General features: G+C 50.4%; 1 protein-coding gene across 1 annotated transcript in view; it reads left to right on the top strand.

Moving 5' to 3' along the window:
- The window catches only part of CASKIN1 (CASK interacting protein 1), an 87,343-nt gene extending 62,970 nt beyond the window's left edge, over positions 1-24,373 (top strand). Inside the window, exons 9-20 of the mRNA XM_063314861.1 lie at positions 2,486-2,580; positions 3,442-3,559; positions 9,669-9,773; positions 10,563-10,684; positions 11,274-11,361; positions 12,631-12,728; positions 13,849-13,959; positions 15,840-15,941; positions 16,997-17,135; positions 18,365-20,482; positions 20,956-21,343; positions 21,697-24,373. Of these exons, the coding sequence (XP_063170931.1) occupies positions 2,486-2,580; positions 3,442-3,559; positions 9,669-9,773; positions 10,563-10,684; positions 11,274-11,361; positions 12,631-12,728; positions 13,849-13,959; positions 15,840-15,941; positions 16,997-17,135; positions 18,365-20,482; positions 20,956-21,343; positions 21,697-21,793 (3,581 nt within the window). The 3' untranslated portion in view covers positions 21,794-24,373. The remainder of the gene's footprint in view (positions 1-2,485; positions 2,581-3,441; positions 3,560-9,668; positions 9,774-10,562; positions 10,685-11,273; positions 11,362-12,630; positions 12,729-13,848; positions 13,960-15,839; positions 15,942-16,996; positions 17,136-18,364; positions 20,483-20,955; positions 21,344-21,696) is intronic.
- The last annotated feature ends 3,150 nt before the right edge of the window (positions 24,374-27,523 follow it).

Raw genomic sequence — 27,523 nt, 5'->3', positions numbered from 1 at the left:
TGATTGGCTGTTGTTTGCCGCTTGGTTGATTGCCTGAGTCAATAGTTCCTTGTTTGGGGTGTATTGTGCTGTTGGATGGTTCATCTGGTGTTAATCCTAGTGCTCATTTTTGCCTATCTGGGTGTCGATTGCTGGCCAGGGAGTGTCCTGGTCTTTTGGCTTTTCTACTGTCCCTTCTGAGTGGTATGTAAATGTTGTTTACCTCTGTGTGTCTGTTGATGGCTGCTTGGTCTGAGTGCCAGGCTTCCAGGAATTCTCTGGCGTTTTTGGATTTGGCTTGGTTTCGGATGCTCACCCTTTCCCAGTTGAAACTATGGTTGAGTCTGTCCATGTGTTGTGAGATTCAATCACACTATCATAGTTGCCATCTTGACTTTTTGACCACGCCCTTTGGACACCACTAAGAGGAATCAAGCAGGGGTCAGAAAGTCCTGACACTCAGACCAAGCAGCCATCAACAGACACACAGAGGTAAACAACATTTACATACCACTCAGAATGGACAGTAGAAAAGCCAAAAGACCAGGACACTCCCTGGCCAGCAATCGACACCCAGATATGAAAAAACCAACGCTAGGATCAACACCAGATGAACCATCCAACAGCACAATACACCCTAATCAAGGAACTATTAATTCAGGCAATCAACCAAGCGGCAAACAATAGCCCAATCAAAGGACTCCCAGGGAGAGAACAACGCCCCCACCAGCACAAGCAGGGCAAGCCACGGTATATAAACTGGGAGCAAGGCCCACTCCCTCTTCACACTGAAGATGTTGCCTGGTCTGGCCATGAAACGTCTGCAAGGAAACAACCAGGCTCAGAGAGCACCAGGGACTCCACAGCTCAACCCTGAGCTACTAATACTCGCTTCGATTGGTACTACTGGCTTCTGTTAGGGAAGACATGCCTAGAGTGATGGTGGTGGAGGATCAGGTCTGAGCCTACCCTGTGATGCTGAGCGTGCTGATGCCTGCCTGGCAGCTTTGATTGGAGTAACCAGAGCAACAGGGAAAGGTGAGGGCGCAGATGAGTTTGTGGGTTTCTTGGCAGAGCCTCCGATGGGGAACAAGCCAGCAGTTTTGTCACAATCTGGGATTCCTTGGAATGGGTGGACAGTGAAGAAGGGTCCTCTGAATTCTGCCACCTGCGGGGTTGATCCGTGCCCCTCCTGGCTTCTCAGGTGGCTTGGCAGGGTGTGAGCGGCTCTGAGAGGTTATTCACAGCTCACTGGGGAGGGCGCAGCGCTGCCCACCGTAAAGGCAGTGATGGTGCACCTTCTCCTGAAGAGGCCTCCCTAGACCCGGCTTTTCCTTGCTAAGTTTGCCCAGTTTCCAACCTTCCCTTCCTGGTGAACATGTTGAGGAGGTAGTCGTTGAGCAGGGTCCCAGAAGAAACTGATTATTTGGACCCTTTTCAGTCAGAATCCAGATCTGGTTATGGGAGGTACACAGCAGTGGTTATTCTGGTCAATTACTGTTTCAGACCTCGATGTCCTCTATTAGACCTGTCAGCAGTGTTCGACACCATTGATCAATTAAATCCTGGGAAACCCCAAGAGGGTGTTTTCCCCTAGGTTACTTAACCGCTACATCAAATGGCCAGGGGAGGCCATTCGGTGTTTTGGAAGGAGGCATCACCAACGTGCTGATGACCCAGTTATACGTTGCCACCCTCAGCTGAGCCAAGATGCTGTCAAAGTCCTGAACTGGTTCTGAGGGCTGTGAGACAAAACAAGCTCAGATTAAACCCTGACAAGATCAATCTGTGGGTCATCGGGGCAGTCTTGTAACACCTGCCCCAGAAGTTACTATGGACAGGGTCATGCTCCCCCCAGATGGGTTGCTTTGTGACTTGGGGGTCTTCCTGAATGCAAGACCCTTGCTTAAGGAGAAGGTGAAAATCACCCCTAGGGAAGGCTTTGCCCAGCTTTGACTGGTGCACCAGTTACAGCCCTACCTAGACTAAGATGCTCCGGTGATGGTAACTCATGCCTTGATCAGCACCCAGCTGGACTACTGTGTTGCACTTTGCCAGGGACTGCCTTTGAAGGTGGCCCAGAAGCTGCAGCCAGTACACACCGTGGCAGCCAGACCCTGATGGCTTAACCATCAGGTGGGAATTAGACCCCTGGTGGAGCCACTGCCTGGCTGCCAATAGGCTTCTGGGCCCGATTCTGAATGCCAGTTATTACCTTTAGGGCCAGGCTTTGACAAAGTCCCGTCTGCTGATCCTGCCACCATCTGAGCTGTCATACATGGGAGTGTGTGATCCTGCTTTGATGTTCCTCCCTGGCACAAGTGAAGTGAAGGTGGCAGAGCTGTAGCACGCCCAGAGGGCAAGCCCAGGCAGCCTCCCTGGTCCCAGAGTTGTGGAAAGGGGTGCCCAGAGCATGTGGGCGCGGCAAGCGCTGTCTTGCCCAGCCCGGCCTGGCCCAGCCCATGGGCAGCCGCTTCTCTTTCACCATCCCTTCCTTCCTCCCCAGATGCTTCGGCTGCCCTGCAGGTCAGGGCCATGAAGGACTATTGTAACAATTACGACCTGACCAGCCTCAACGTGAAAGCTGGGGACATCATCACAGTGAGTCTTCCCTGTTGGCGCTGGGTCCGAATGCCGCTGGGCAAGAGATTGTCTTGGGCTGTGGTCCAGTCCTGCTGCCGCCAGATGCCCAGCTCTCACTTGGAGTCTTCTGCACGGGGGAGATCCATGAAGCTGGAGCTGCTGCGTCTTGTCTTTCCCAACCTAACTGCAAAGTGGGCTGCCCCCCTCCCACAGCACCAGCCTCCCAACCCCTCTCCGGCAGAGCTGGGGCCGTTGGGTGCGGGGTCAGCCGGGGCCCCCACGGCCATGCCTGATTGCTGGTGTTCTTCTTAAAAAATGGCCCCTGTCACGGAAAGGGTGCAGCTGATATTTGCCCCTCCAGACATTCACCCAGCTGTTGTGGGGTGTTAAGAATGACAGGAGGCCACCCAAAGTTGTCTCCCTGCCAGTGAGTTTTGGCAATGGAAAGTGGAAAGTTGGGTGGGCTGTATAAGGCCCGTGGACCAAGACTGCCTGCCCTGCCCTACAGAGTGGGCGGGGCTTGGGGGCGGCCAGTTCTGCTTTCACCCCCCAAACCTGAGGCCCTTGTTTAGTCATAAATATCAACAGTCTGCCTCAGGGCACCCACGGAGTAAAGGCTGGCACTGGGCGTGGCTCTAGGTCAGGCGTCTTTGGACAGGCCTCTGGCAGAGGCAGTGGTGGGGTGGTGGTCAAAAAAGTCAAGAGGGTGGCTGCAACTGATGGAAGCCTGTTGTCACCAACTTGATTTTCTGATTCCCCCTTGCGGGGGTCTGTGTCCTGGCCGTTTCTTGCTCCCTTGTCCCTAAAAGGGCGGGTTTGGACGCTTGCGGCTGACCAGTCTTTGGCTTCTCTCTCCCCCCTTTGCCCCCCCGGCCACAGGTTCTGGAGCAGCATGCCGATGGTCGATGGAAAGGCTGCATCCATGACAACCGGACAGGCAATGACCGTGTGGGATACTTCCCGTCCACTCTTGTGGAAGCTATCAGTAAACGCACAGGCAAATATCACTCCTGGGGGCTTCCCAGCCTTCTTGGAGGGGTGGGGGTGGGGGTGGGGGCAGGGAGGCTTTTCCACCCATTTTTCTTTTTCTGGTTGCCTGGTTTGTTCTGTTTACATCCCGGGTGTGTCCAGATGAGGATTTTATAAATTGCGGAAGTCGGTGCTGGGAGGGAGCAGCCCGTTTTCACTTGCACCTCTAAACTTCTCTCCTTTCCCACCCCATTTCCCGTCTCTTTGGTTTTTGCCACAAAAGGAGGAGAGAATTGGGAGCAGAATTGCTGCACCCCCAGACTTTGGGCTGGGGAACATCTGGAAGCCTTCAGTTGGATAAGAACAGATTTATATATGCATTTTATTTTACTCCCATTTGAAGTAACCTCAAAACAGACAGCACAAAACATGATAAAAAAAAAAGAAAGCCAAAGATACCCAATTCCAGCCAGTGCAATCAGGTGACGACAGAGAGTCTCATGAGGTGGAAGAAGGGCTGAAGAGTTCAATGGCCGAGTGGGTCTTCAACAGGGGCATTGGGGAGCCGTGTTGGCGTGGGAACAAGGAGGCAAGCCAGGCGGTCTGGAGTGACCGGAAGCTGCTTCTGGGGTTTCAGGAGGAAAGGCCCTTTCCCTGAATGAGCCCAGACTGGAGATGTGCTGGGACAGCTTGGCCAGAGGGGTCCTTGGAGTTGCAGTTCCGGCACACGCAGGAAGCACCAGGTTGAGGAGGGCTGGACCGCAGACCAGCTCGGAGAGCAGGTTCTCTGACCCTGAGCAGCCACACTTGTCAGGGTTTTGGACGGAAGCCAGGATTCTCTATGTGGAAACCTGGCCTTGTACCCCTGGGTGCTGGTTCCTTCCACTTCATGGGAAAAGAGCTAAAGTCCAGAGCCGTGTTTTTCAACCTTGGCCACTTGAAGAGGTGTGGACTTCAACTCCCAGAATTCCCCAGCCAACCTTGCAGAGTTGAAGTCCACTCCTCTTCGAGTGGCCAAGGTTGAAAAACACGGCTCTGGAGTTACCAGATCTTGGCTGCCAAAATCCAGACACCCATAAGAGGGCAGCGAAGGGTCAGGGGTTTGGTACTCTTTGCCACCATCTCCGGGCTGCTTGGATGTGGTAGCCCTGGCTGGGGTCTCACCCTGTGACAGGAGGTTAGTGCTGGGTCATTTGCACCAAATCAATTGCAGACAGGGAAACTCAGGTCCTCGACCAAGAATCTGTAGCTGTGGCCTCAGCAGGAATCCTGTTCCGTGTTGCTGAAGGAAGAACGAACCAGCAGCTTGCATCACAGAATTAAACTGGGGCTTCTTGATATTCATGTCCTACTTTCTCAAGGTTGGATGGCTTGTAATTAAATTTTTTACCTCTCCCCTCCTGATTTTTTTTTGAAGTTAATGCTTTGCTTTATTGCAACAGGAGATTTGGTGCTGGAAGAAAGGAGTAGATTATCCCATTTAAATTCAGTTAGAATCCAGTTACACATATAATTAATATAGTAAGCTCCAATCTTCTTTGAAGGCAGATTAAATCCTCAAGAGTGTGCATGTGGGGAGAGCTGAAGGGGGCCTGAAAAATCAGACAGTGCCCGTTTGGGGTTCTCTTAAGCCTAGCGAAGTGCATTTCACAGACAATGACTTTGAGCACGTCCTTCACTGGCAGAAATGTTCCTGGGGGCGTACAGGCATCCCTTCTCTAAAATCATAACTACCCAACAATCAATTGGGTCAGGCTTGTGAATGCTCAAAGGATTTCACGTGCCAGACCTTACAGTTTTGCAGCCATGCTGCAAGGACTGCCAGCATTATTATCCCTTTTGGTGGGGGAGAATTTGAGGGAGAAAGAGCTCTGCTGGTGAGGTCGTGGCAGAAACGAGATTTCAGATGGGTTCAGTCGCTTTGCTGTGTGTGGCTCCTTCCTTCCAACAAGCCCCTTCGTGCCTCTTCTTCCCGTCTAGGGCATCCACTTCATGTTGCCTCTTGTGTTTCTGTTGTCAGGTCCGTGGGATGCAGACCCTTCCCCAGGGCAGTATCAAGCCATCTCCCTCCCAGCCGGGGGGGCCGCCCTGCCCAACGGCCTCTCTGTGCCCCCCTCCTCCTCCTCCCCGCCCCACCATCAGCTCCATTGCCTGCCTCCACCTCCACTGCTTCCCCATCAGCCTCTTTTCAGTTCGTTCGGCTACTGCAGGCTTGCCCATGGTGCCGTGGAAGGGCCTTGCACCGATCCAGGTAGACCCTCCATTGCTTGGCTCATTTTCTTTTCTTTTAATTTTATGCTTTTGCCATGTTTGGTGGTTCTTCCATTGATTCTGAAAAATGTTTTGTAGTTTTTCATTTCACCTGGCTTCCTTTGTGTGCTTCACACATGCAGGCATTTGCCAACAAGTGTGCATGACTGGGATGAGGGAGATGATGACGATGTTGATCAGGGCAGGGTAGGCAGTTTTTGAGAGTGAGAGGACATCTGCAGTTTTGAGGGCATCTCATGGGTACTCTCACAAAATGGCTGCCATGGGAGGTGCGGCCAGTCACAGAGCACCTGTTGACCAACCACCTGCCACCACCTCTTCCCCCAGAAGGTCCTCCATCACCTCCTGCTAGTCTTTTTGAGGGCAGGGAAAATGCTTCCCATCAACCACCCACCAGCTTTCTTTTTTAAGAATATCTTTGGGACCTTTGAGAGGGATGGAGGTGTCCTTGGGAATAAAATTCTCACTAGAGCAGTGGTTCTCAACTTTGGCAACTTCCAGAAGTATTGTGATGGTCATGATCTTCTAGCTATTAATTCAAAGACTCATTACGAGCCATCAAAGGATATAAAAGAGTTCTTTATTAATACAAGTGATCATTTCCAATGCAAAGACTAGACTGAGAAACGCCCACACAAAATGGCAGTTACATCCTCCAATTTCACACCAGCCAGCCCCTCCCCACATTCTCACAGCTTCTGTACCTCCCAGTCACAAATCCTTCCGTAACAAGCTGTTAGCCCCATTCAAGCTGACCTGGGTGTCAGGCTGTTTGAATAAACAATTCTAATCAACATTCCTAACGGCCCTGCAGGCATGCCAAACTACCACTTCATAGTAGTCCTAATGACCATGCAGGTATACTAAACTAATTACTACAACACTCATAAACATGCTGGCAGGATATTCCATCCTGACAATTACAGATTTCAACTCCCAGAATTCCCTAGCTTACATATTTTATTGTATAATTGTTTTATGCTGTAAACTGCCCAGAGTCCCTCTGTTCGGAGGAGATGGGCGGTGACAAATTTGATAAGTAAGTAAGTCCACACATCAGGAATTTTGAAAGACTCTGTGCTAGAGGTGTCATTGTGTAGCAAGCCTGTTTCCTTTAAAAAAAAACAAAACACCCTTTTTAAAATTAACTTTAGTTAGAGCCAAGAGCCTGAAGGCCAGGAAGGGATAAACCCACCATCCTGGTGTTGCCTGGCTTCCCCCTCAGGAGCAGGATGTTTTGTACCATAATGGTAATGAAACATCTGAAATGTGGGATTTGGGGCAAAAATGGTGTCTGGCGAGTCTGGCCTGTGAAATTCTCTTTTTCCCCTAAAAATCTCCCAGAAGGCACCCATTCCTCAATTTTGCTTTCCAGAGCTGCTGTTGGCAAAAGCTGGAAGCCAAATAAAGGTGGTCCTCATTTAATAACCACTTGTTCAGCGACTGTTTGAATTTATGACTGCGTTGAATGAGTGGTAGTTATGACTGGTCCTCTTATGGCCGTCACAGCATCCCCGTAGTCATGTGATCGCCATTTGCGACCTCCTTTGCCAGCTTCCAACAAGCAAAATCAACGGGGAAGATGGCAGGAGGTCACAAATGGTGACCATGAGATGTCCTCACTTAACGACCCATGGTGATTTGCTTAATGATGGCAACCAGAAAGTGCCAGAACTCCATTGCTAAACGACACGGTCATGTGACATTGTGGTTTACAACCGCATTGCTTAGTGATGGAAATTCCGGTCCCAATTGCCATTATTAACTGAGGACTGCCTGTAAAATTATATGAAAAAGAAAACAGAACAAGAGCTTTGCAGCTTGGAATATCTCAGGGCATTTGGGGGGAAAATGTCCCTTTCAGGGAAGGGGTGCAGGAGAGAGAGGTCATGGCAGTAGAGTCACCCCAAGGGTATCCTGGGTGATCTCCTGGAATACTTGTCCCTGCCTTACTATGTCTGCCTGAGTTGGGTGGCTTTTTAAATACCAGGAGTCTTCCTAACCTTGGCCTGGAGGGTGAAGAAATGGGGCATGAGAAAAGAAGAGGGGTGAATTCAAGCATGTGCAGCTGGCTGGTCCTGGGGATTCTCTTTCGCTCGGTTCCCCGTTGAGAGTGGCAGCTGCAGAAAGGGCAAAGGGCGACATCTGGAAGGGGGCAGAAGGCTCTGAGGCCAGAGGGCGGGGGGCACCCCAGAGGATGCTGCCCAGAGAAAGCTAGACTTTGGGGCACCTGCAGGCAGGTGGCTGGTGAAGGCATTCAAAGAGGGAGGCTGTGGAGTCTGAGAAACAGGAGCAGGCAGAGACCGCAGGGGGTGGTCAAGAAGGTCAAGATGGTGGCTGCCACGGTGCAATCAAAGCTCCGCCTGCTTGTTACGTACAATGCCGCCACAGCTCTCTTGACTTCCTTGGCCACCCCCTGTGGACATCTTGGGAGAAGAGAAGGGGTGTGAGAACACATGTGGAAGCCTCGGTTTTTGTTTCGTTTTTTGGTCCTTGAATCATTTTGTCATCTCCCTTCCTTGACCTTCCCATCCCTGAACCAACCCTCTCAGGCCCTGGGGGCTTCTTCAAGGATTTGGGGTCTTGTTTCACAAGCGTTTAATCCAGTGTTTTTTAAACTTGGCAACTTGAAGATGTGTGGACTTCAACTCCCAGAATTCCTCAGCCAGCAAAGCTGAGAGTTGAAGTCCACACATCTTCAAATTGCCAAGTTTGAAAAACACTGGTTTAATCAATACTGGGTGTGTCAGGGTTGCACCCTCCTGCACTTTCTGGGAGACTGGGCAAAAAGATCTCCTCTTCTCCTCTTCACAACATGGCAGCCAGTCCAGCTCTCCAAAGTTGGGCCTCTGGCATTCTGGGGCTCCCATCCTGCTGCATCCAGTTGCATTGGGACTGCAACACCCAGAAATGCTGGCACATCTGGATAGTGCCACGCCAGGGAAGGCAGGCTAGAGGATGGAGGAAGTGAACTGGAAGTCCCTCGTGGTGCAGCCGTCATTTACGAGTTTTTCCATCAGAGCCGACCTGGGCCAGGGCGTCTAGGGTGGCTACAGGGATCCTTTTCTTGGGGCTTCTGTTTCGAAGGAGAGCTGGAAAGCCCCTTCCCCTGGCCGGGCTCCAGAGCAGAGGGGTTTCTCCCGTGAGTCTGCAGTCTCTCCTTGGGCTGCTTGGTGCAACAGCCACAAAGAACGCAGCCAGGGTGGCAGCCGTGCTCTGGTTGCGCAAACACAAGTGGACCGAGAGACTGGTTTTTCTTCCCCAGGAGCATGTGGCTGACTACAGATTCAGGAGAGGCAAGAAAGGACTTTTTCACACCACGTTGGCTCCTCTGCTAAAAATGAGGTAGCAGCCATTAGCTTGCTTATTTGGCCTTTTAATCAGTGGCTGTTAGACATGACAGCAGAGCTTCGGATGTGGAGAGCAAGCCACAGGGACCAGCTTAGGGAAGCTATCCGTGAGCCATCCAATGAGCGCCTGGGAGCTGCTGGACTGGTGGGCCCTGGGCAAGGTGAAGGTAGCCGTTGCAGAGCCCTCTTGCAAGGTCCCTTAATCTAAACAGCCACGAAGATGGTGGGACAGCATGAGACCCCGTGGAGCAGCACCTAACCCAGGCTGGGTTTCACACCTTTGAGGATGTTGAGGAGTGACTGTCTTGGACTTCATGAAGCCAAAAATAATGGTCTAAGCCCAGACTGTCTCCAGCAAGTTATTCCCTCCCTATGAAACCACCTGGGCCTTGGTTGGGGGCCAGCTGCCACTACTGGGGAAGCTTACCCAATGCCCCTCTTTTTCATGAGACTGTCCCCTCACTTCTCTCTCTCTCTCTCTCTGCTGGGCTGCGATGGCTGTCTTTGATCTCAAAGGTTCCCGGGGGTCAGATGCCAGCCCATCTCACTTGTCCCCGGGGAGTTCTGCTACTACGCCAGCCCCAGCGGAAGAAATCTGGGTCCTCCGCAAGCCCTATGCAGGTATGAGAAGGGCAGGGGAGGTGGAAATGCCAGCTGCAGGGATTTATAATCGAAAGGGCTGTTGCATCCAGACAGATCGGGTGGTACAATTTGGGGCGGGGGGGTGCATTCACCTGATGGTAGGCAGTGCAGTGAGTTTCTGCAGTGGCTGGCTGATGGGGAGGGGAAATCCCATTGCGTAAGGGTGGTGTGTGTCATGGAGGAATGTTGTACCAGCCAGTCCGCAGGGAGGTGAAACTGAAGATCAGAGAGGCTCTTTCAGGGACAAGCACCAGCCCTGGCTTTAGCATGGCTCTCTCCATCCTGGGACCCTAAAAAGGTGATGGATGGCAAATCAGGAGCCCAAGACCTCTGAAGGTCTACTTATTAAAAAATCAGGAGGAGCCGCAGCTCACAAAAGCTTCTGCCTTTAAATAAAGTTTGTGAGTTGGAAAAAGCACTGCCAGGCTCCTCCTGTATTTTTGCTACCATAGATGAATGCGCCAGTAAACTGCGCCAAGACAGGGTTTTTTAGCAGTTGATGGGGGAATCTTTCCCCTTGATACATTTAATGGCTCAAGGCCATCCAATGGTGTTTGGTTTAATGGGGTTTTGTGAATGGGGATTTTCGGTCTGTTTTCCTGTTTTGTGTGGGCAGCAGTTTTCCATGCATCCCTGTTATTTGGTGCTTGCCTTGAATTTCAGTAGCACAATAGCGGCCAGAAAGCAGGTGTTTGGAACCAAGCCGTCCTTCGTAGGGTGGAGCTGTCCTTGCTTTGTCCTGTGGACTGTCTTTCCCCCCCTTGCTAGGTGGTGACCGCAGCAGCGTGGGCAGCACTGGAAGTGTGGCCAGTGGGCGGAGCTCGGGGAGTGGCCAAAGCACTGGAAGTTGTGGCCATGTGGCCCTTCACCCAAGCTCAGAAGGTGTGAAGGTAAGCCAGAGGGCCTGCTCCCGAAAGGGCTGGCCCCGGAGCTGCTTTGAGCCGCTTCAGGGATTGGCTAAATCTTGAGCATTCAGACCCAAGACCCACACGCAGGTTCTCCCCCGCAACTCCCTCTCTCTCAAGTCTCTCCAGATGGTCCACTGCCCATCCTTCACAGTGCTTGGTCTTGTACTGCCCCCTTGTGGCTGCAGCTTGGATTGCATGTCCCTTCCAATGCCCATGAGCTTGGCAAGTGACCGGGTGGCTCCTTCCTTTCCTGGGGAAACTGGGCCAGGAGGAGGGGCAGGCTGCTGGCTCCCTGCTCACAAATGACTATTTTGCGGGCCCGCCTGCACCAGAATTCTCTCTTTGAGCTGGCTTGGCTGCAGCCACGAATGCCAAGCAGGCTGTGCCATTGTGCCACCTGATCCCTCTCCAGCTTGCCACTTTGCCAACAGAATCACAGTTCTGGGAGAAAAGCACCTGATTCTCCCTCTGCTCGCTCCAGGCTTTCTGAGTTCCTGTTTTTCTACCCTGCCCCCCCCCCCGGCCTTTTCCTGATTAACGGTTTCTTGATGTTCCTCCCCCAATTTCTCAGCTACTGGCAACTGTCCTTTCCCAGAAGGCGTCTGTGCAAGAATCTGCTGTGAGTGACGGGCCTGCCAAGGCGGTGGAGACACCCGCAGGTGCGTGGATGCTCCGGAGGACAGCTCGTCTCTCTGTCCCCGCTGGAGCATTTATTATTTCCAGGACGAGCGACTTCTCCTGGAGAACATGACCCTCCCTCTCTGCTGCTGCTGCCATGCCTTCGCTTGCTTCGGTTAGTAGGGAGCCCTGGGGAGGGTGGGGACTGTGTCCAAGGGAAAACATGACCCCCCCCATCGCTGTTGAACACGCAAGCTGCCTTCTGTGAGAACAGCACTGTTTATCCCAGGATGGTCTATCTCCCCACCTTTTGGTATCACTATGTGTCTGTGTCCCCCCCCGCTCCCCCCGCCGTCCTTTGAATGCAGCGATGAGCATCTCAGTCTCCCTGTGATGTTTATTTGGATCCTAAAATTTTGAGGCCTTTCTTTCCCTCCCAGGCATTGTTCCTTTTGGCGGTGGAGGATCTCATGAGCTGCCCAAAGTTGAAGGAGGGTCAGTGGGGAGCAGCAAAGGGTGTTTTCTTAACAGCCCTGCGTCTTAAGGCTGGGAATGCTTTGGTCCATATAGATCTTGGACACTCCACTTTGGCATGAGGGGGCATTCTTGATTTGGATTGAGGAGCAGAATGAAGCCATTCTGCTCTGATCCATGCAGTTCAACGTTGCTATCCTGGGAAGCTGGCAGGGTTGCGGATCTGCCGGGTGTCTACGTCTTCCGTGTAGCAGCTTTTAAATTTGGAGCTGCCCTTTTCTGGAGCCACAAAGCTAGAAACCTCTCAGACCCCACTTTATGGTCTCCCTCCCTCCCAAGGTCCAAGGGTAGTTGCCAGGCTGATGTTGAAAGTCTTGGTTGTCCTTGGACCAGGCTAGAGACCTTGCTAGACTGGAACTACTTAGGATCCTTGTTGGTGAGGGTTTGACAGCAGACAAGATTTGAGAGACTTCAAGGTCACCTTGGCTGCCATCTTGATCTTCTGCCACCACTGTTTGGCTCAGAGCAAGATGCTGCCTAAGTGAGGGTGGGCCTCCAGTCTTTCCTCCCCAGACAGGGGGAAGGTAACAGACAGTGCAGCAACTCTGCCTCTTATCGTAATGGGGGCGGGGGGGCTTGAAAGGAAGCAGGGCATCTGTGCAGCACCATGCCTGAGAGACTGGCAGTGATCGAGACTCGGACAACCCGCTACAGCACCTGCACGCTAGTCATTTTCCTCCTGCCAGGGAATCTGCCCACAGGTTGGTCTGGGCCTTTACACACGAAGCTCCCCCAACTTTCTGCTGCCCTAAAAGTTCCTGCCCACTTTGTGACAGGTTCTTCGCGGACCCCAGGATTGGCCAGCTCATCGTACCCTGGCCAGCCGTATGGCGAGCAGCAGGTCAAGAAGGTGGAGCCACAGTCCGAGGGGAAGGCAAGTCTGGGCAACGCCTGAGCAGCTTCTGAAGCTGAGGGAGCAGCAAGGGCATGAGCAGGGCAGGCCTGGACCCAGAGTGGCCCGAGGGCCCCAGTGGCCTGTTGCGTCCCTTCTGGGCCCTCCAAACTCCAACCCTCTTCTTTGTTTGCTGGATTTATAGGGGAGGGTGGGACAGTTTTAAGGGACAGATGAGGGTCTAAGCAGCTTCATTCCTTATTCTCCCCCACCCACCCACATCCCCCAGTCTCACTCACTTTTGAATTCCAAGTAAAGCTTGGAGGAATGGCTGAGCTGGCAAAAACCTGGCCTGGCAGAGTTCCACAGGATGCCCGAGAGCATGTGGCTCAGAACAAGCCTTGGTTCTGCCTTGGAACTGAGTTTGCAGCCCTTTTGTGTAAAATGCAACTCCTGGCTTGTTCCAATATACTGCAAAGGGTTGTATAGAGAGCAAGCTTAGTGAAGGCTGCCATGTCTGGGCTGCAAAAGTTTGGATGAGCACCTGACAGCAATTCAGAGTTCGGTGGTCTCCGTGCCACTTTGTAGCTGGCAGTGTCTGGGGGGGGGGCTTCCTTTAGCTCTATCTTCCCCTCCCCTGGATCAAAGGAACAGAGCTGACCCCCTGCCCTGGGGGGTTGGGGAAGGCTTCTGCTGTTGCTCACCAGCTTCCACCTGCTTCTCATTGAGACCTTCAGGATGCTGCAGAAAGGACACAGCTGGCAACGACGCCTTAGCTGTAGGATACAATTCCATTTATGAGGCCCAGCCTATTTTTTAATGGTTGCCATTTCAGGTTTATTAAAACCCTTCATCAGACTAAATATTTAAGCATGGGAGTGGGGGAAGGAAAGGGAAGGAAACTGCAGCTGAGGTTAGGGACAGGTTGCATTCTTGCAAGGAGAGAGATCCTGCAAGTAGAACAAGACCCAAAAATAGTGATGGGGATCTTGGTGGCGAGGCTGGAAGGCAGACAGCAAACAAAATTAAGGATAGGAAAAAATAAAAACTTCTGTTGTTAAAACCTCCTTCTGTTAGGCCTTCAGGACAGGTGATTCTGGGTTTTTAAAGAAATGTAATATCTATTAATAACTACTTGTGCCCCCTCCCCATTCCCACCCAGAGCTCAGAGGCTGTCTACCAGTGGCTGTACAAGTTTCAGCTGCAACTCTATGCCTCCAACTTCATCAATGCTGGTTACGACATCCCCACCATCAGCCGGATGACCCCAGAGGTAAGGGGTCTTGCTGAGAAGGGGGGGGGGAGAGGGCATGGCTTAGGCCACACAGCACAACAGAGGGGTGGGGGAGCATCCTGACAATTTTTCAAATAACAGTTCTATTAGGTAATAAAGAATTTTAAAAAAGCAAAGCTAATGCAATTCAAATAAACGTATTGACTGTGGCCAGCAAGCACCTGGGAGGGGGTGCTCTGTAGGTCAGTAGTCAAGCACTGTGTTGCCTGGGGAAAAGTTCAGTCCTGCCCCCCCACCCCACAGGACCCCTCCATGCTCACTTGGACTCAGGGAGCTTGGTCTGTCCCAGGGTGGCCCAGGAGGGTCGGGGGCACTCTGCAGCGGTGCTGGGCACTCCAACACTAAATGATTGCAAGGGATGAAATTGTAGCAGTTCACAGCAGCCCTTTGGGCACTCTTTGTTCTTCTGAGACTTTTTAAAAACATCTGCTTGGGAGAAAACGGATGATGGCCTCCTATCCAGAGGTGTCGGCAAGGTATGGTAAAAAAAAAAAGATGGTGGCTGCAGCGGCACAATCAAAACTCTGCCGGGTGTTAACGTGTGATGCCGCCATCTTGACTGTGACTCACTCTGCAGTCCTTCCAGCTCCTATTCCTGTCACTGGAACTGTAGGAACGAAGAGGACAGGCGCTCATTTTAGTTTGCGGTTATTATTATGATTGTAAGAAGGTTTATGATCTTTCTTGTGCACCCCTCTGTTCCTTTCCAAAGTAAGCTTAAGAGATCATTTTTTAACTGAAAAAGGAACTGAAATAGAACATGAGTCATCCTTGGGAGGAAAAAAACTCCCTTGAGTCCAGCTTGATTCCTGGTGATTTGCAAGGCCCATCCAGGCAGCTTTCTTGGCAACAAGGTGAAAGTGTTTTGCCTCTGCTGCCTTCCTTTGGGGTGTTTTCTGATTTCCCAGTCTAGCTGGTAGTTCTGGAACTGCCTGGTTGTCCCCTGTCTGGATTTAACCCTTCTTAACTTCCCAAAATCAACCAAGGTTGGCTAGAAGCTGTCACCTCAAGTGGTGCTCCTGCAAGTAACAATATGCATGGATGGATGCGTGGGAGAGCGGGGGGTGGCCCACACCCTGAAATGAGGCGAGAGAGAGGACACAGGATGGTAACACCTCTCTGAGCTTGTCTGGGCTCGGATCCAAGGACGATCAAGCCTGGCTAGAATTCGGATGGAAGATGGCCATGGAATTCCAGGGCTGCAGGCTAAACCACTATGAATATATTGTAACAGACTTAAGGAGGTCACAAAGATGAAGCACTAACGTTTTGAGAGATGCAAATAAAACATGTTGTTAGGCTGACAGCAAGGAAGAAAAGCTGCTTTTTAAAGCCAAAATGGAAAGTGAAAAATCTGGGTTAGTGTCAAAGGTGTATTCAACCAGCTTGTTGGTCAAGAGTAGATAGGCACAGAGAAGTAAACAGGAGTCTAATCCTAAGTAGGGGGGCAGTGACAAATTTGGACAAGACTGTGAAGGATAAGGACCTTCTGCTGGCAACCAAGACCAGAACCATGAAAGCGTGGCCTTTCCAGTGCTCATGAAGGGCTGTGAAAGCCAGACAATGCGTGGTCGGCTCTGCTGGGGAGTCAAAGGGAAGCACCCTGAAAGACTGGGGCCAAGCCTGTCCATAGCATTGCCCAGAAAATGACATGAAGTCCCCAGGAGGGGAGCCTGACTTGGCCTTACTGCCTGTATAAAATGATGGTGCAGGTTTAACCTCCGGGCGGTTGGACCTTCACATTTGACAAAGGCTTAGTGCCTTGACTGGCCATTCCTAGCCGCAGTGGCTTTTGGGTTTTAAACTTCTGCTCGCTGCTTTGTGGCACCTGGATGATGCGGCCGCTCTTTTTGGTTTAGGACCTGACAGCGATTGGGGTCACCAAGCCAGGACACCGGAAGAAGATTGCCTCTGAGATCAACAGCCTGAACATTCCTGAATGGCTCCCAGAATACAAGCCCGTGAGTTGCCTCGTCCTCCTGCATTTGGGTTTGGGGAAGTTAGGAAACCAGTGGACCAGGCATATGAGTGGTAAGCCCTAGTGTAAAACATTCAGGAGCTCCAGAGTACGTCAGCAGCATACTTAGCTGTCGGTCTGCTGGTGACCTGCACACCTTCGTCTCGGCTCCTGGAGTGGTCTCTGAAGCACCCCAGTCTTTGCTTTTCTGCAAATCAGCTGAATGAGTGGTTCCTGCTCATGAGCCTGAGAGTGTTTTAGAATAGGCATTCATTACACTGAAAGCAAAATTCAAGCTGTGGTTCTATAAAGGGAGAGGCAAGATTACTATTCAGACTTCCCATTTCTGCTAGAGTTCCTCTGTAAGGATAACTCAGAAGCCACCTCCATTTGGCAAAGAACCCTGCAGATACAAATCACACGTTGGCCTTGGATTGCCTCCTGTTTATTTCTGTGCAGCCTTCCCAGAGAACATCATTTAAGATCCTGATCCCGTTGTAGAGGAGCAGCTTTAATTGCCCACTCTTTCCCCTTCTTCTCTTTTAAAGTGCCATAGGACTGTCTTCCTCTACATATGAGGAGAAACCAAAAACTAAATTCTCCCTTTCCTGAAACAGACCCTGGCAGTAAGAGTTGTGCAAGAATGAAATGCAAGGATTCCGCCTCCCCTAGCTGACAGAAAACAATAAACAGGCTAGAGGAGTCCAGCAGAAGGCTTTTAATTAGACACACACAATTTGAAAAGTCTCGGAGGAACTTTGCTAATCTACAATGGATAGAGTAGTGTTTCCGTGCTGCTTTGATTACAGGGAAGAGGCCAGAAATGCACATTGTAGATTAGCAAAGTTCCTCCGAGACTTTTCAAATTGTGTGTGTTTAAGGTGGAAAAAAATATGGAGGAACTATACAGAACAGATGGAAGGCATTGATTTGGCACCAAGACTTCACTTACCCCAAAATGGCTACTCACAGGGTGGTGGTGTGGACACAAAGGGGGGTTCCTGGGGCTCCAAGCTCTTGCTCTGTTAAACGGCTTATTATATCATCTGCTCCTCCCAGGCAAACCTGGCTCTCTGGCTATCCATGATTGGTTTGGCACAATATTACAAAGTCCTGGTGGAAAACGGCTACGAGAACATCGATTTTATCACTGATATCACTTGGGAGGATCTGCAGGAGATTGGCATCACCAAACTGGGTGAGGGGAGGGTGGATGCAACTCCATCCTCAACTACTTTATTTATTTATTTGTTATATTGTTATTACCGCCCATCTCCCCCACTTGGGGGACCCTCGACGGTTCATAATAAAGCAGTATAAAAATCAATAAAATCAGAACAATATCAATAAATATATATGCCACCTGGTCTAGAAACATAAGCCTGGTCTTTGTGTATGTCTATGCATGGATGGCAGGTTTTGGTTCCTAGAAAGATGGAGGGCAGAGTAGGGCATTTCAGCCTGCCTCAGCTTTCTCCAGCTGGGTGCCTTCAAGGCGGTTTTGAAGCTACAACTTCTAGCATTCTGGACAGTGCCAGGCTGGGAAACCCCAGCCCATATTGTGACTGTGACTCAAATATCTTGGCAATGAACCTTGTTTTTTTGGAATAAGGAGCATATTGAGAAGAGCAGAGCAGAGCAGAGCAGATCAGCTTGGAAGGGGCACCTATGGAAGAGTCTGTTCTCCACATGGCAGGGATATGCAATTTAATGTATTTGTTCGAATGAGGCAGCCTTTCTGGCGGTTAACTAACTCCCACATGCTGATCACTGATGACCCAGACAACGGGGAAAGTCATTTGCTGAAGCTCCTCCAAGTGCCACAGAGGAGTGCTTCTACCAATTTAAAGATCGAGATTTTTTAAAAAAGAAAACTCAACTTTGTCTTAGGAAGGAAGACTGATGAAGACTTCTGCATCCTCAAAGTTAGAGCACTAATCTTCAAGATTTAGCAGATTCCTCAGTGCTCTTCCAAACATGGGAAGAAGTACAAAGAGAGAGCTATGGAGAGGAGGAAGAAGCTGGGGCAGATATTCTCCATATCTAACCCAAATGCCCGAGGAGAGGTGCAGTTATAGACACTGAAACAACTGAAATTGGGGAAGGTTGGGTATAAATTGGCCACCCAACAAAAAAGCCTGTCTGGCATGTATTGAACAGTGAGGAGGAGGAGGAGGAGGAGAAGTAGGATTCTGGAAAAGTGGGTGCTCTAGCAGGACAAGATGAGGCCAGCTCCAGTTCAGGGCTGCTGGTACTCAACTGCAATGCCAGTTTTTTTTTCTTGGAGCAAAGGGACAATCCAGTTGAAGCGGCTGAACTAAGATCTGCAGGAGACCCAGTGAGACACAATTGTACTGGTTTGCAGGTTTCTTTATAAAGACAGTCCTAGAATTTTAACCAGTTTTGGTCTCTCACGTCTTTGCTTAGGCCACCAGAAGAAGCTGATGCTAGCCGTGAAGAAGTTGGCGGAGATCCAGAAAGCTGAATACATCAAATATGAATCAGGGACCCTGAAGAAGAAGAGTGCACCCCAGTCCCAGGACACAATGGCCATAGAGTCCCCTCAGCAGGAGACAGCTGAATGCCAGTCACCCAAGATGTCCACTTTCCAGGACAGCGAGCTGAGCAACGAACTGCAGGTAGCCATGACAGGCACCAGCGAAGAGGGGCCCGAGAAGCAGACCAACCACGCGACGCACTTCCGGGACGGGGCCGCCTACCGGCATTCCTCCCGCCTCACCCACGAGAACAGTCTGAGCGGGAGAGCTAAGCTCATCAGCAGTTCCCAGGAGCTGCTGGGAGATGGGCCCAAAACTCCTGGCGCAGCAGTGTCCAAAAGCCAGGAGCACCTGGCAGAGGAGGGGAAGGAGGCTGCAGCCACCCTGCCCAAGGAGGTGCGGGGGCTCCGGCACGGCCACAGCGTCAAGAGAGCCAGCGTCCCCCCGGTGCCCGGCAAACCCCGGCAATCATTCCCTCCAGCTGCAGGCCACTACACCCCTCCGCAAACCCCCACAAAGCCCCGCCCATCCTCTCCCCAGGCTTTCGGGGCCCCCCACGCCACGGCCAAAGTAAAACCCACACCACAGCTGCTGCCGCAGACCGACCGCCCCATGTCTCCTCGCTCACTGCCTCAGTCTCCGACACACCGTGGCTTCGCCTACGTCATGCCGCAGCCTGTGGAGGGAGAGGCCCAGGCGGCGGGCCCCTTGGCTCAAGCTGTGCCGGTTCTGCCCATCTCTGTCCCAGTGCTGTGCCTGCCACCTCAGACTGCAGAGGGCGACGAGGAGGCGGGTCGGCCTAAAAAGCGGGCCCACAGCCTGAACCGCTACGCAATGTCCGACAGCGAGCAGGAGCGGGACGAGCTCCTGGTGCCGGATGCCGGGCCCTATGCCACCGTGCAGCGGCGAGTAGGACGCAGCCACTCTGTCCGGGCACAGTCGGGCGCCGATAAGAATGTGAACCGCAGCCAGTCGTTTGCAGTGCGGCCAAAGAAGAAGGGCCCTCCGCCTCCGCCACCCAAGCGTTCGAGTTCTGCCATCTCCAGCAGCAACATGGCGGATGATTTCAGCAAAGAAGCAGAGGAAGGGGAGGAGCTGGCCCAGAAGCAGGCGAGCGACGGGGGCGCCGTGGAGACTGGCAGTGCTGGGAGCGTAAAGAGCATTGCTGCCATGCTGGAAATGTCCTCTATTGGTGGGGGGTGCCGGGCTCTTGCCATGCAAAAGCCGCCCGGAGCTGGGATGGGGGCCAATGGGTACTACTTGCAGCCTGGTGTTGCTGTGCGCTCAGCCAGTCCAGAACACTCTCGCGTCGCAACTGTTCTGGCCACCGTCAAGCACAAAGATGCCATTGGACCTGACGGGGAGGTGGTGAACCGCCGACGCACCATCAGCGGGCCTGTTACCGGGCTTGTGGCGGCTGCTCGCCGTGAGCGCTCGGACAGCACCAAGTCCGACGCATCCAAAGAGGGCGGTCCCATGGAACGGCTGCGGGCAGAACACGGTGGGAGCTCCCCGCAGAACAGTTTGGGTGAAAATATTCCTTTTGCCGAGGAAGGCAGCCTGACCATCAAGCAGCGTCCTCGGCAGATGAGCCTCCCTAAGGCGGAAGGTGGGGAGGGTTTGCCGCTTGCCCATCGGCACGGTGACCTTTCCAAAGTGGAGGCCAGTGCCACTCTCAAGAGGAGGATCCGGGCAAAGCAGTGTCAGCAGGACAACGTCAAGTTCATTCTCACAGAATCCGACACGGTGAAGAGGCGGCCAAAGTCCAGAGACAAGGAGCAGGAGCCGGCGCCGCTGTCGGTTTTCCACAATGGCATGGCCACGGTCAAACGCCGGCCGACCTCTGAGATGAGCAGCCTGGGGGCGGTGGCCCCAGCGGAACAGCAAGAGAGAGGGGAGGGCGCTTCGGCTCAGCTCGCCCGGGAAGGAGAAGCCAAGAAGCCCATCAAGCCCCCCGTTTCCCCCAAGCCCATCCTACCGCCTAAAGCTTCTGGGCCCTCCACGCCCACATCCAAAAGGGCTCCGATTCCAGGCCCTGGCAGTCCAGGTAAAGGCATCTTCCTGGGGGAACCACACAGGTGTGATTTTTTAAAAGGGGTATTCTGGCCCCCTGCCCAAGCTCACAGTTCTGCAGATGTTCACAGCTGCTTCTGCGGGCTGAGGGCTGCGGTGGGGCTTTTTTATCCATGCACACAGCTAGGCAAGGTGCTCACAAAGTAATGTTGGGCAGCACATGGGAGACTCTGTGCATGGGGGATACTTCAGGGGGTGGGCTGGAGAGTGGAACTGTGTGCCTGAAACTGCAAGCTTGCGGGTTAATAATTCCTAGCTGCTGAATGGGAGGGGGCATTCTTCTCCTTACCATCTTTTCTAGCCACTGAGCCCATTTCCTCAGACAGGGTGGCTGGGTTGACTTGCTAACGATAGAAGTCCAGAAGCAGCTCTGCCAGGCAGAATCTCCACGTAACAGCTGCTTCCTCTAACGGAGGCCATCGTGTGACCTGTTTTTCTCTCTTGCAGAGGTGAAGCGTGTCCATGGGACCCCACCACCCACATCTCCTAAGCCCACACCACCCCCAACTGCTCCCAAGCCTAAGGTCCATGCTGTCCTCCAGTCAGTGAGTGCCAGCTCCACACCAGCACCGTCCCCTGCCAAGCAGCTCGCCCCTACCATCAAGCCTTCAAGCACACCTCCTTCCCTCTGTTCCAGCCCAGCCAAGCCTTTGTCTCCCGGAGGACTGCCTCCTCATACAGTGCCAGTCAAGCCACCTCGCTCCTCCATGGCTGGGCCCTCAGTGGAGAGCACAGAGAGTGTGCATCAGAAACTGGAGGAGACCAGTGCTTCTCTGGCTGCTGCTCTGCAAGCTGTGGAGGAGAAGATCAAGCAGGAGGATGGGCAAGCAGCAGAGTAAGGCACACCTGTGGTTGGGGAGGGGATGGGGAAAGAGCAAAGTATGTTGAGGAGCCAGGACGTGTGCAGAAAGTCCAGCAGACCAGAGAGGCTGGATGGAAGAGCCATGTTGGTTCTCCACCACTGGGTGGGTGCAGCCATTTAATGTCTTATATGGATTGTGCACTCTCAGGAGCAAAGGAAGCATTTAGTAAAAAGGTGAATGAGAAGAAAACAGGAGAAGGCCAGTGTGAGATTAATGCTGTTTTACATGGACTCAGAAGGGTAGAGAACTAGGAAGCCGTGCTAAGGCAAGTGTTTTGTAGAGGAATTGGGATCTGGTTAACCTCACTGATGTCTCTTGCCTTCAGTTCCACCGCAGAGTCCAAGAGCACCGTCAGCATCCTGGATGACATTGGCAGCATGTTTGATGACCTTGCTGACCAGCTAGACGCCATGTTGGAATGAGAGCTGGAGAACAATCCGGGCCAACCTCAGGATCTGCCATGGGCACAAGGGCACAATCACCTCCATGAAGATCTCCCCCCACTCCATTTTTTGAGGTTTGCACAAAGAAGACAAGGTTACCTCAGGATTGTGTTGAAACAAACTGAGATGTTTGAGAAAGGCTTTCCTTGGGACCCGTTTTGCAAAGCAAAAAGAAGAGAAGAACCACATTTGGGTTTCTTCTCCCATCCCTTCCAAACACTTGTTGGACCTTGGAGATTACAAAATGACTACGGTTCTCCTCCTGCAGTGGAGTCAAAGGTCAGGGCCCTGGGATGGGCAGCGCTTCCATGGCAATGGGAAGAAAGTGAGCTTAAACTTCCTTCAGCACAGCTTTCCAGGCAAAGTGGCTCCATCCACTCTAAAGTGGCTGTTCCCCCCACATATAATTATAAAAGTATTTCCTTTCCCCTCTCTCCAGATCAGTCCTGAGTTGTTAACAGTCCCAATACACTATCAAAATACGTGGCACAAATAAGTATTAGTCTTCTCTGGTTCTTCATGTTTTCAGTTTGGGGTGAAATCTTGTCTTAGCGGTAACTATTGCCTTCTGTGTTGATGTTTCTGGACTGAACACCACTGTAGTCTTCTTCCGTGCTCAGTTCGCGCGCCCATCTGCCATCGCTGGAAATGCTGGTAGAGGCAGGCATGGAAGGCCTGAGGGAACCTGGGAGTTGGGGTGGGGGGTGGGGGAAACCTTCAGCAAGCTGCATGCTTTGTTTCTTTGTCCTGAAGGTGTTCGTCTTCTGGTGATGATGAAGCTGTGACTGTCAGAAGTTTTGTTTTGTTAACACGTCCCCTTTGAGATACAAGCTCTTTTTTCTGTTGGTTTGCCTTGGAAAGCATCATTCCTGGCAAAAGCTGTGCAAAAGCTTTGGTATGTTTGCATGATCAATAGAAATGTTGAAATATGAAAAGAAAAAAAAGGGGGGGAACGGGGGAATAAAAACATCCTGGCCAAAATCTCCTTGTACATAGCCCACTGGTGGCTTCTGCAGCTGCCAAAGATGAATGGCAAATCTCTATTTCTTTTTTCACCCCTCCCTTGAGGTAAAAGGCAGTTCTGAGCATAGGGACTGCACCGCACTTTCTATTGCTCTAAGGCACTTCTGGTCCCAAAGAGTTTGCCACTGATTGAACCGTTTAGCCTTCTTAACCTGCCATTGACAGGGACTGTTCCAGATGCCTGGGGAGCACGGTTGGGAGAAGACACCATTAACCAGGCAGTGGACAGACAAGGACATATAAATAATATCCATGCTCTGGAAACCCTGGGCAGGGGCAATGGTTCCGTATTCCAGTGGAGGTTTAATGGAAGAGAGGCATCCTCCCTTGGTATTACACATGCAGTTTCAGGAAGGGTAATCAAAGGAGGCTCAGCCAAGATAAGTGAATTGCAACCGTTGAACGCGGTTTGTGCTCCTGACTCATGGCTGACACTCAAGCTGCAGCTCTTGCCCTGACTGATCTTAGGCACCTGTGAGGGATCTTCTGGCAATCAGTTAGGAAAGGGCTTGCTTGAGAGGAAGAATCCTGCCAAGTGCAGCACTGTTCTTTCATCCCAGAAAAGAGTATCTTCCAAGAGGATCACAATTTCTGCATACCCAAGGGTTGCTAGTCTGCAAATGTACAAGATGCGCCAAAGTTTATTCATATGAGCCTTCTCCATCTTCCAGGCATGTACTGCAGAATTGCTCTTTTTATTAGTCCCCAGGCAGTATAAGCACCACCTTGGTATTGTGGCAAGTTCATTTTCTAATTTCATCAACCAACTTGAGCGCTTTAGCTTCTTGGAATGAGGAAACTGTAGCAGTGGCGAGGACACATTATTCTTTCAGTTCAGAACTCTCTATTGTCCTCAGGTTTCCTCTGGTTTATTACACTTGCAAGTTGGGAGGGTCTTAACAGGAACTAGGCAAGACCCTCAGTTGCAAGAGGAATGCTTGAATGTTGCAGTTAGGGAAGGCCAGCTTTTGTCTGGCTGCTATACCTGATGGACGAGGTTCTCTGGATCTCCTAGCTTCTTCAAGTTGCACCGGAAGACTTGGATTACCCTCCAGCCATGTTCTCCGTGAGCTGCTTTGGCATCAGCTTTGCTTGGTCTTCCTTCTTGTGGAATTCACAAAACTTTCTGAAGGAGTTTTTCGTTGCATTGTGATGGCAAGAAATAGCATTTTACAAGGAGACGCAGGTCATTTTACTTGAACAGTTTACTGGGTCCTCTAAACCTTGTGCCCACAGGAGCTTTCTGTTTTTTAGGCTTATGGGCAAGTGTTAATCCCAGACACGTCCTTTGTCCAGGGACAGTGGGAGCATTTTTAAACCTTAGAGCTATCTCAAAATGACTTCTTTGCCTAAAATACGCCATCAAAGTAAATTCCCCTAAGTACTCAGAAGGAATTTTTGCCAGTGCCTAATTGTTTTTGACTCTTAGAATGCATTTCCTAATCTCTAGCCTAAACTGGCTCTTAAATGTCTTCTGCCAGTTATATTTCTCTCCCTCATGATGTTTTTGTACTTCAGAATAACCGTGGCCATGTTTCAGAATCACTTGAATCATATACCTTTCCAGCAGATCAAAAGTACCAAGGTACCAGCTAGCTTAAAGCTCTTTTCCCTAAACTCACACCTTCCAGGAATGGAGAACTACAGGGTGGCAATTCTCAGCTGGGAATGAGTGGGGTTCTTCAGGAGACCAGAGGGAAGAGTGGGCTGGGAATGTGCCACAACCTCCTCCCTTCACATCGCAACTGTCTGATTTGTAGGACATCCATTGTGCTCATGGGGTGAACCCCTCGTCTGTCATCTCTCCTCCCTCTCATTTGGGGTTGCTCTCAGCTTCTCCCTCCCTGCTACATTCTGTTTTCTCTAAATGCCACTCCATCATATTTTGGCTTTTGCTTTATTATCTGGCAATAAAGAGCTACCATTCTGTGAGGTCTTGGGCTTTGTCTTGCAGACTCTTCTCAAATAACAGGGTGCAAGGGGGTGTTCCTGAGCAGGTGACATCTCATGTTCCTCTGGCTGTTTTCAGCCAAGTGATGAAATATCAGTAGTAGGAATAAAACTTACATGTTGAGCTACCACGGCTTCATCTTCTCTCAGAACACTAGTTCCGTCTTTTTGAATGGCAGCCCAGCCTCCAACGTGGGACCTGTTCTTCATTTTTGTGGACATGTCATGTTTGGCTCCTCCTCCTCTGTTCATCCTTCCCCTGCGTCTCCGTCCAGTAAAGGAATCCAGAACAAAGAAGCCAAGAAAAGGGGGGCAGCCTCCACTTCAGCTTGCTATAAATCCTGCTCATGGATTTCGACCCATGGGCTTGGAGTAAGATCTCAGGAGAACCCTTTGTCATCTTCTGGCAGAACTACTTTTTTGAGAGACATCATGGAGCTGTTTTCACCTTAAAAGAGTAGTGTTGGGTTGTGGTGCTGTTCCTTTTATTATTTCACTGGTGGAGCTCTCCTCTTGAGACAACCTTGCTTAGGAATGTCCTTAGGTGTGCAAACAGACTTACACAACTTTTCCTTTAGAAGGTGATTAAAGGGATGAAAAAATAAGCTATATAAAGAAGTATTAATTTATTGGAAAAAATATTTAAGTGGAGTTTCCCCCAGAGATAAATAACAAAAGGAAAGGAGTTTAATATATATAAAAAGATTTTAAAATATTATCAATTGTATATTGAAGTTTTAAAATATAAGATGGAAAGAACTGGAGTTTAGCTTGACTATTAGACTTATAATAAGCTGTGTGTCTTGTGAGATCATTTTTAAAAAGTAGCACAATGTTTAAAAAGGTAGAGTTTCTTTTTTTTCAAAGCGTGTAAAACATTATGTTATATGGATTTTTTTGCCATTTTCTTTTTACAGTTTTATTGAAAATCAAAGGATGTGCCTTGTTTTAAGAATTTTTGTTTAATCTCACCTGAAAAGTGTGCACTTTTCTGTGTCTTTTTTCAGTTGGGTGTACGTTTATATGCGCCTGTGTATGTGTGCGAGCGTGTGTTCAAGTGCATGCGTGTGGAAATCATTAACGTATGCCCAGCTGTATACTGATGTACAAATGGGAGTCAGTCCAGTTTAAACATGGCTTTTAAGTCTGAAACACCCTATCTGGTTTCCTCGAGCTGTGGTTTTTGAGAGCCAGTGTTGCTGTGTGAATGCTGTTCTGTTTCTTTTCTTCAATATGGATAGTCTGTCTTTGCTGATATCCAAAATGTGTCTGGCACAACTTTGAAATTTCTTAATTAAAAAAATAAAAAGGCAACGTAACAATAGCTGTTGTAAAGAGAAACAAAATGTATCTAAGAAACTATTCCAAGATTCTAATGCTGGATATATACATATTATATATATATATATATACACATTATATTTTTATTATTAAGTTATGGATACTGTATTGTATTCCCCTTCTGTCAGAGCTATGCATTTTCTGCTTCTAACTTCCTTTTCTTGCTGCACACATCCCACCAGGATTATTCATATTAATAGTTTTGTGGTGGTGTAATTTTTTTTGCTGCTGCTTTTGAAGAAAGAAGAATCTGACTATCAGTATTTAAAGACGAAAAGGGGATGAAGCCCTTGCTTGCCTCTACTACAGATACATGACATTCACTGTTAAAGAATACTTTTTTATTGAGGTTAGAAAAAAAAATCCCACCTCAGAGGCACTAACTTGTGGGGTGTCTGGCTGCCCTGGTGCTGAGGGAATGGCGGGGTCATGCTGCAATTTACAGTCCAGGCAAGCGTCAGTGTTGATGCATTTGTGGCCACCAGTGGTCAATAAACGTCCAAATCGTCTTGGCCCGCTCGACCTGTGTTTTGGCTGCAGCCACAAAGGGAGAAGATGCTTCAGCTGCGTGATGGGAAAAAGCTGCTGGGTGCCAGGTGGAGGCATTTTGATAGCTGCACATCTTGTGTAACATAACAAGCAGCAGGTGCATTCGACAGTCCACGAAGCTGATTCTTCTCCATCTCTCCATTTTCACACCATGGTGAGTAAGAACGTTTGCAGAGAGTAAAAAACAAACCGCTGAATGGTCATCCCTCTGCTTCCAACTACCATGTCACTACAAATTTCCCACTGTAATTCAGTTTTTTTAGCAAGCTGATGCAATGAAGGGAAGCATCTTTCCCCCCTCCAAAAAAAAAGGAAAAAAAGGAACTATCAATGCCCAGCTTATAGGCAGTCTTGCTCTGCCATTTTCCTCTCCATTCCTACCACTAAACATAGCGGCAGCATTTTGAAGTTGGATGTCAAGACCAGCTGAGCTTGATGCTTAAATAACAACCCCCGAAGCAGCATTCTTTGGGCTAAGAAAGGAAAATACGATCCTTTGCTAAGAAATTGAACACATGGGTGCCATTTTAGCTCTTCTGCTATTTCTTGGCAACGGGTGATCATGTGTAGCCCCTCTCACTGCATTCAGCGTGGTGCCGCTTTGAATAAGCGCCTTGTGCCAAACGCAAATATCTTTGCAGGCAGTGGGACTGTTACATTTACTGTCTAATGGCAACACAGGACATACCCATCACAGATAGGCCTGGAAATTTTGAGTGGGTACTCCCAAGAAATCCATGGAGGTTAGCCTGGGATTTTGGGGGAGGGGCAGGGTTGGGTCCTACACCTGAGGAATTTGGTTCATCAGCTAAAATGCTTCAGGTTTGTCAAGGAGTCATGCTGGCC

The sequence above is a fragment of the Candoia aspera genome, chromosome 14 (assembly GCF_035149785.1).
Source record: "Candoia aspera isolate rCanAsp1 chromosome 14, rCanAsp1.hap2, whole genome shotgun sequence".
Lineage (NCBI taxonomy): Eukaryota > Metazoa > Chordata > Lepidosauria > Squamata > Boidae > Candoia > Candoia aspera.
The sequence above is the reverse complement of the archived record's forward strand: the minus strand, read 5'-3'. Positions and strand labels throughout refer to the sequence as shown.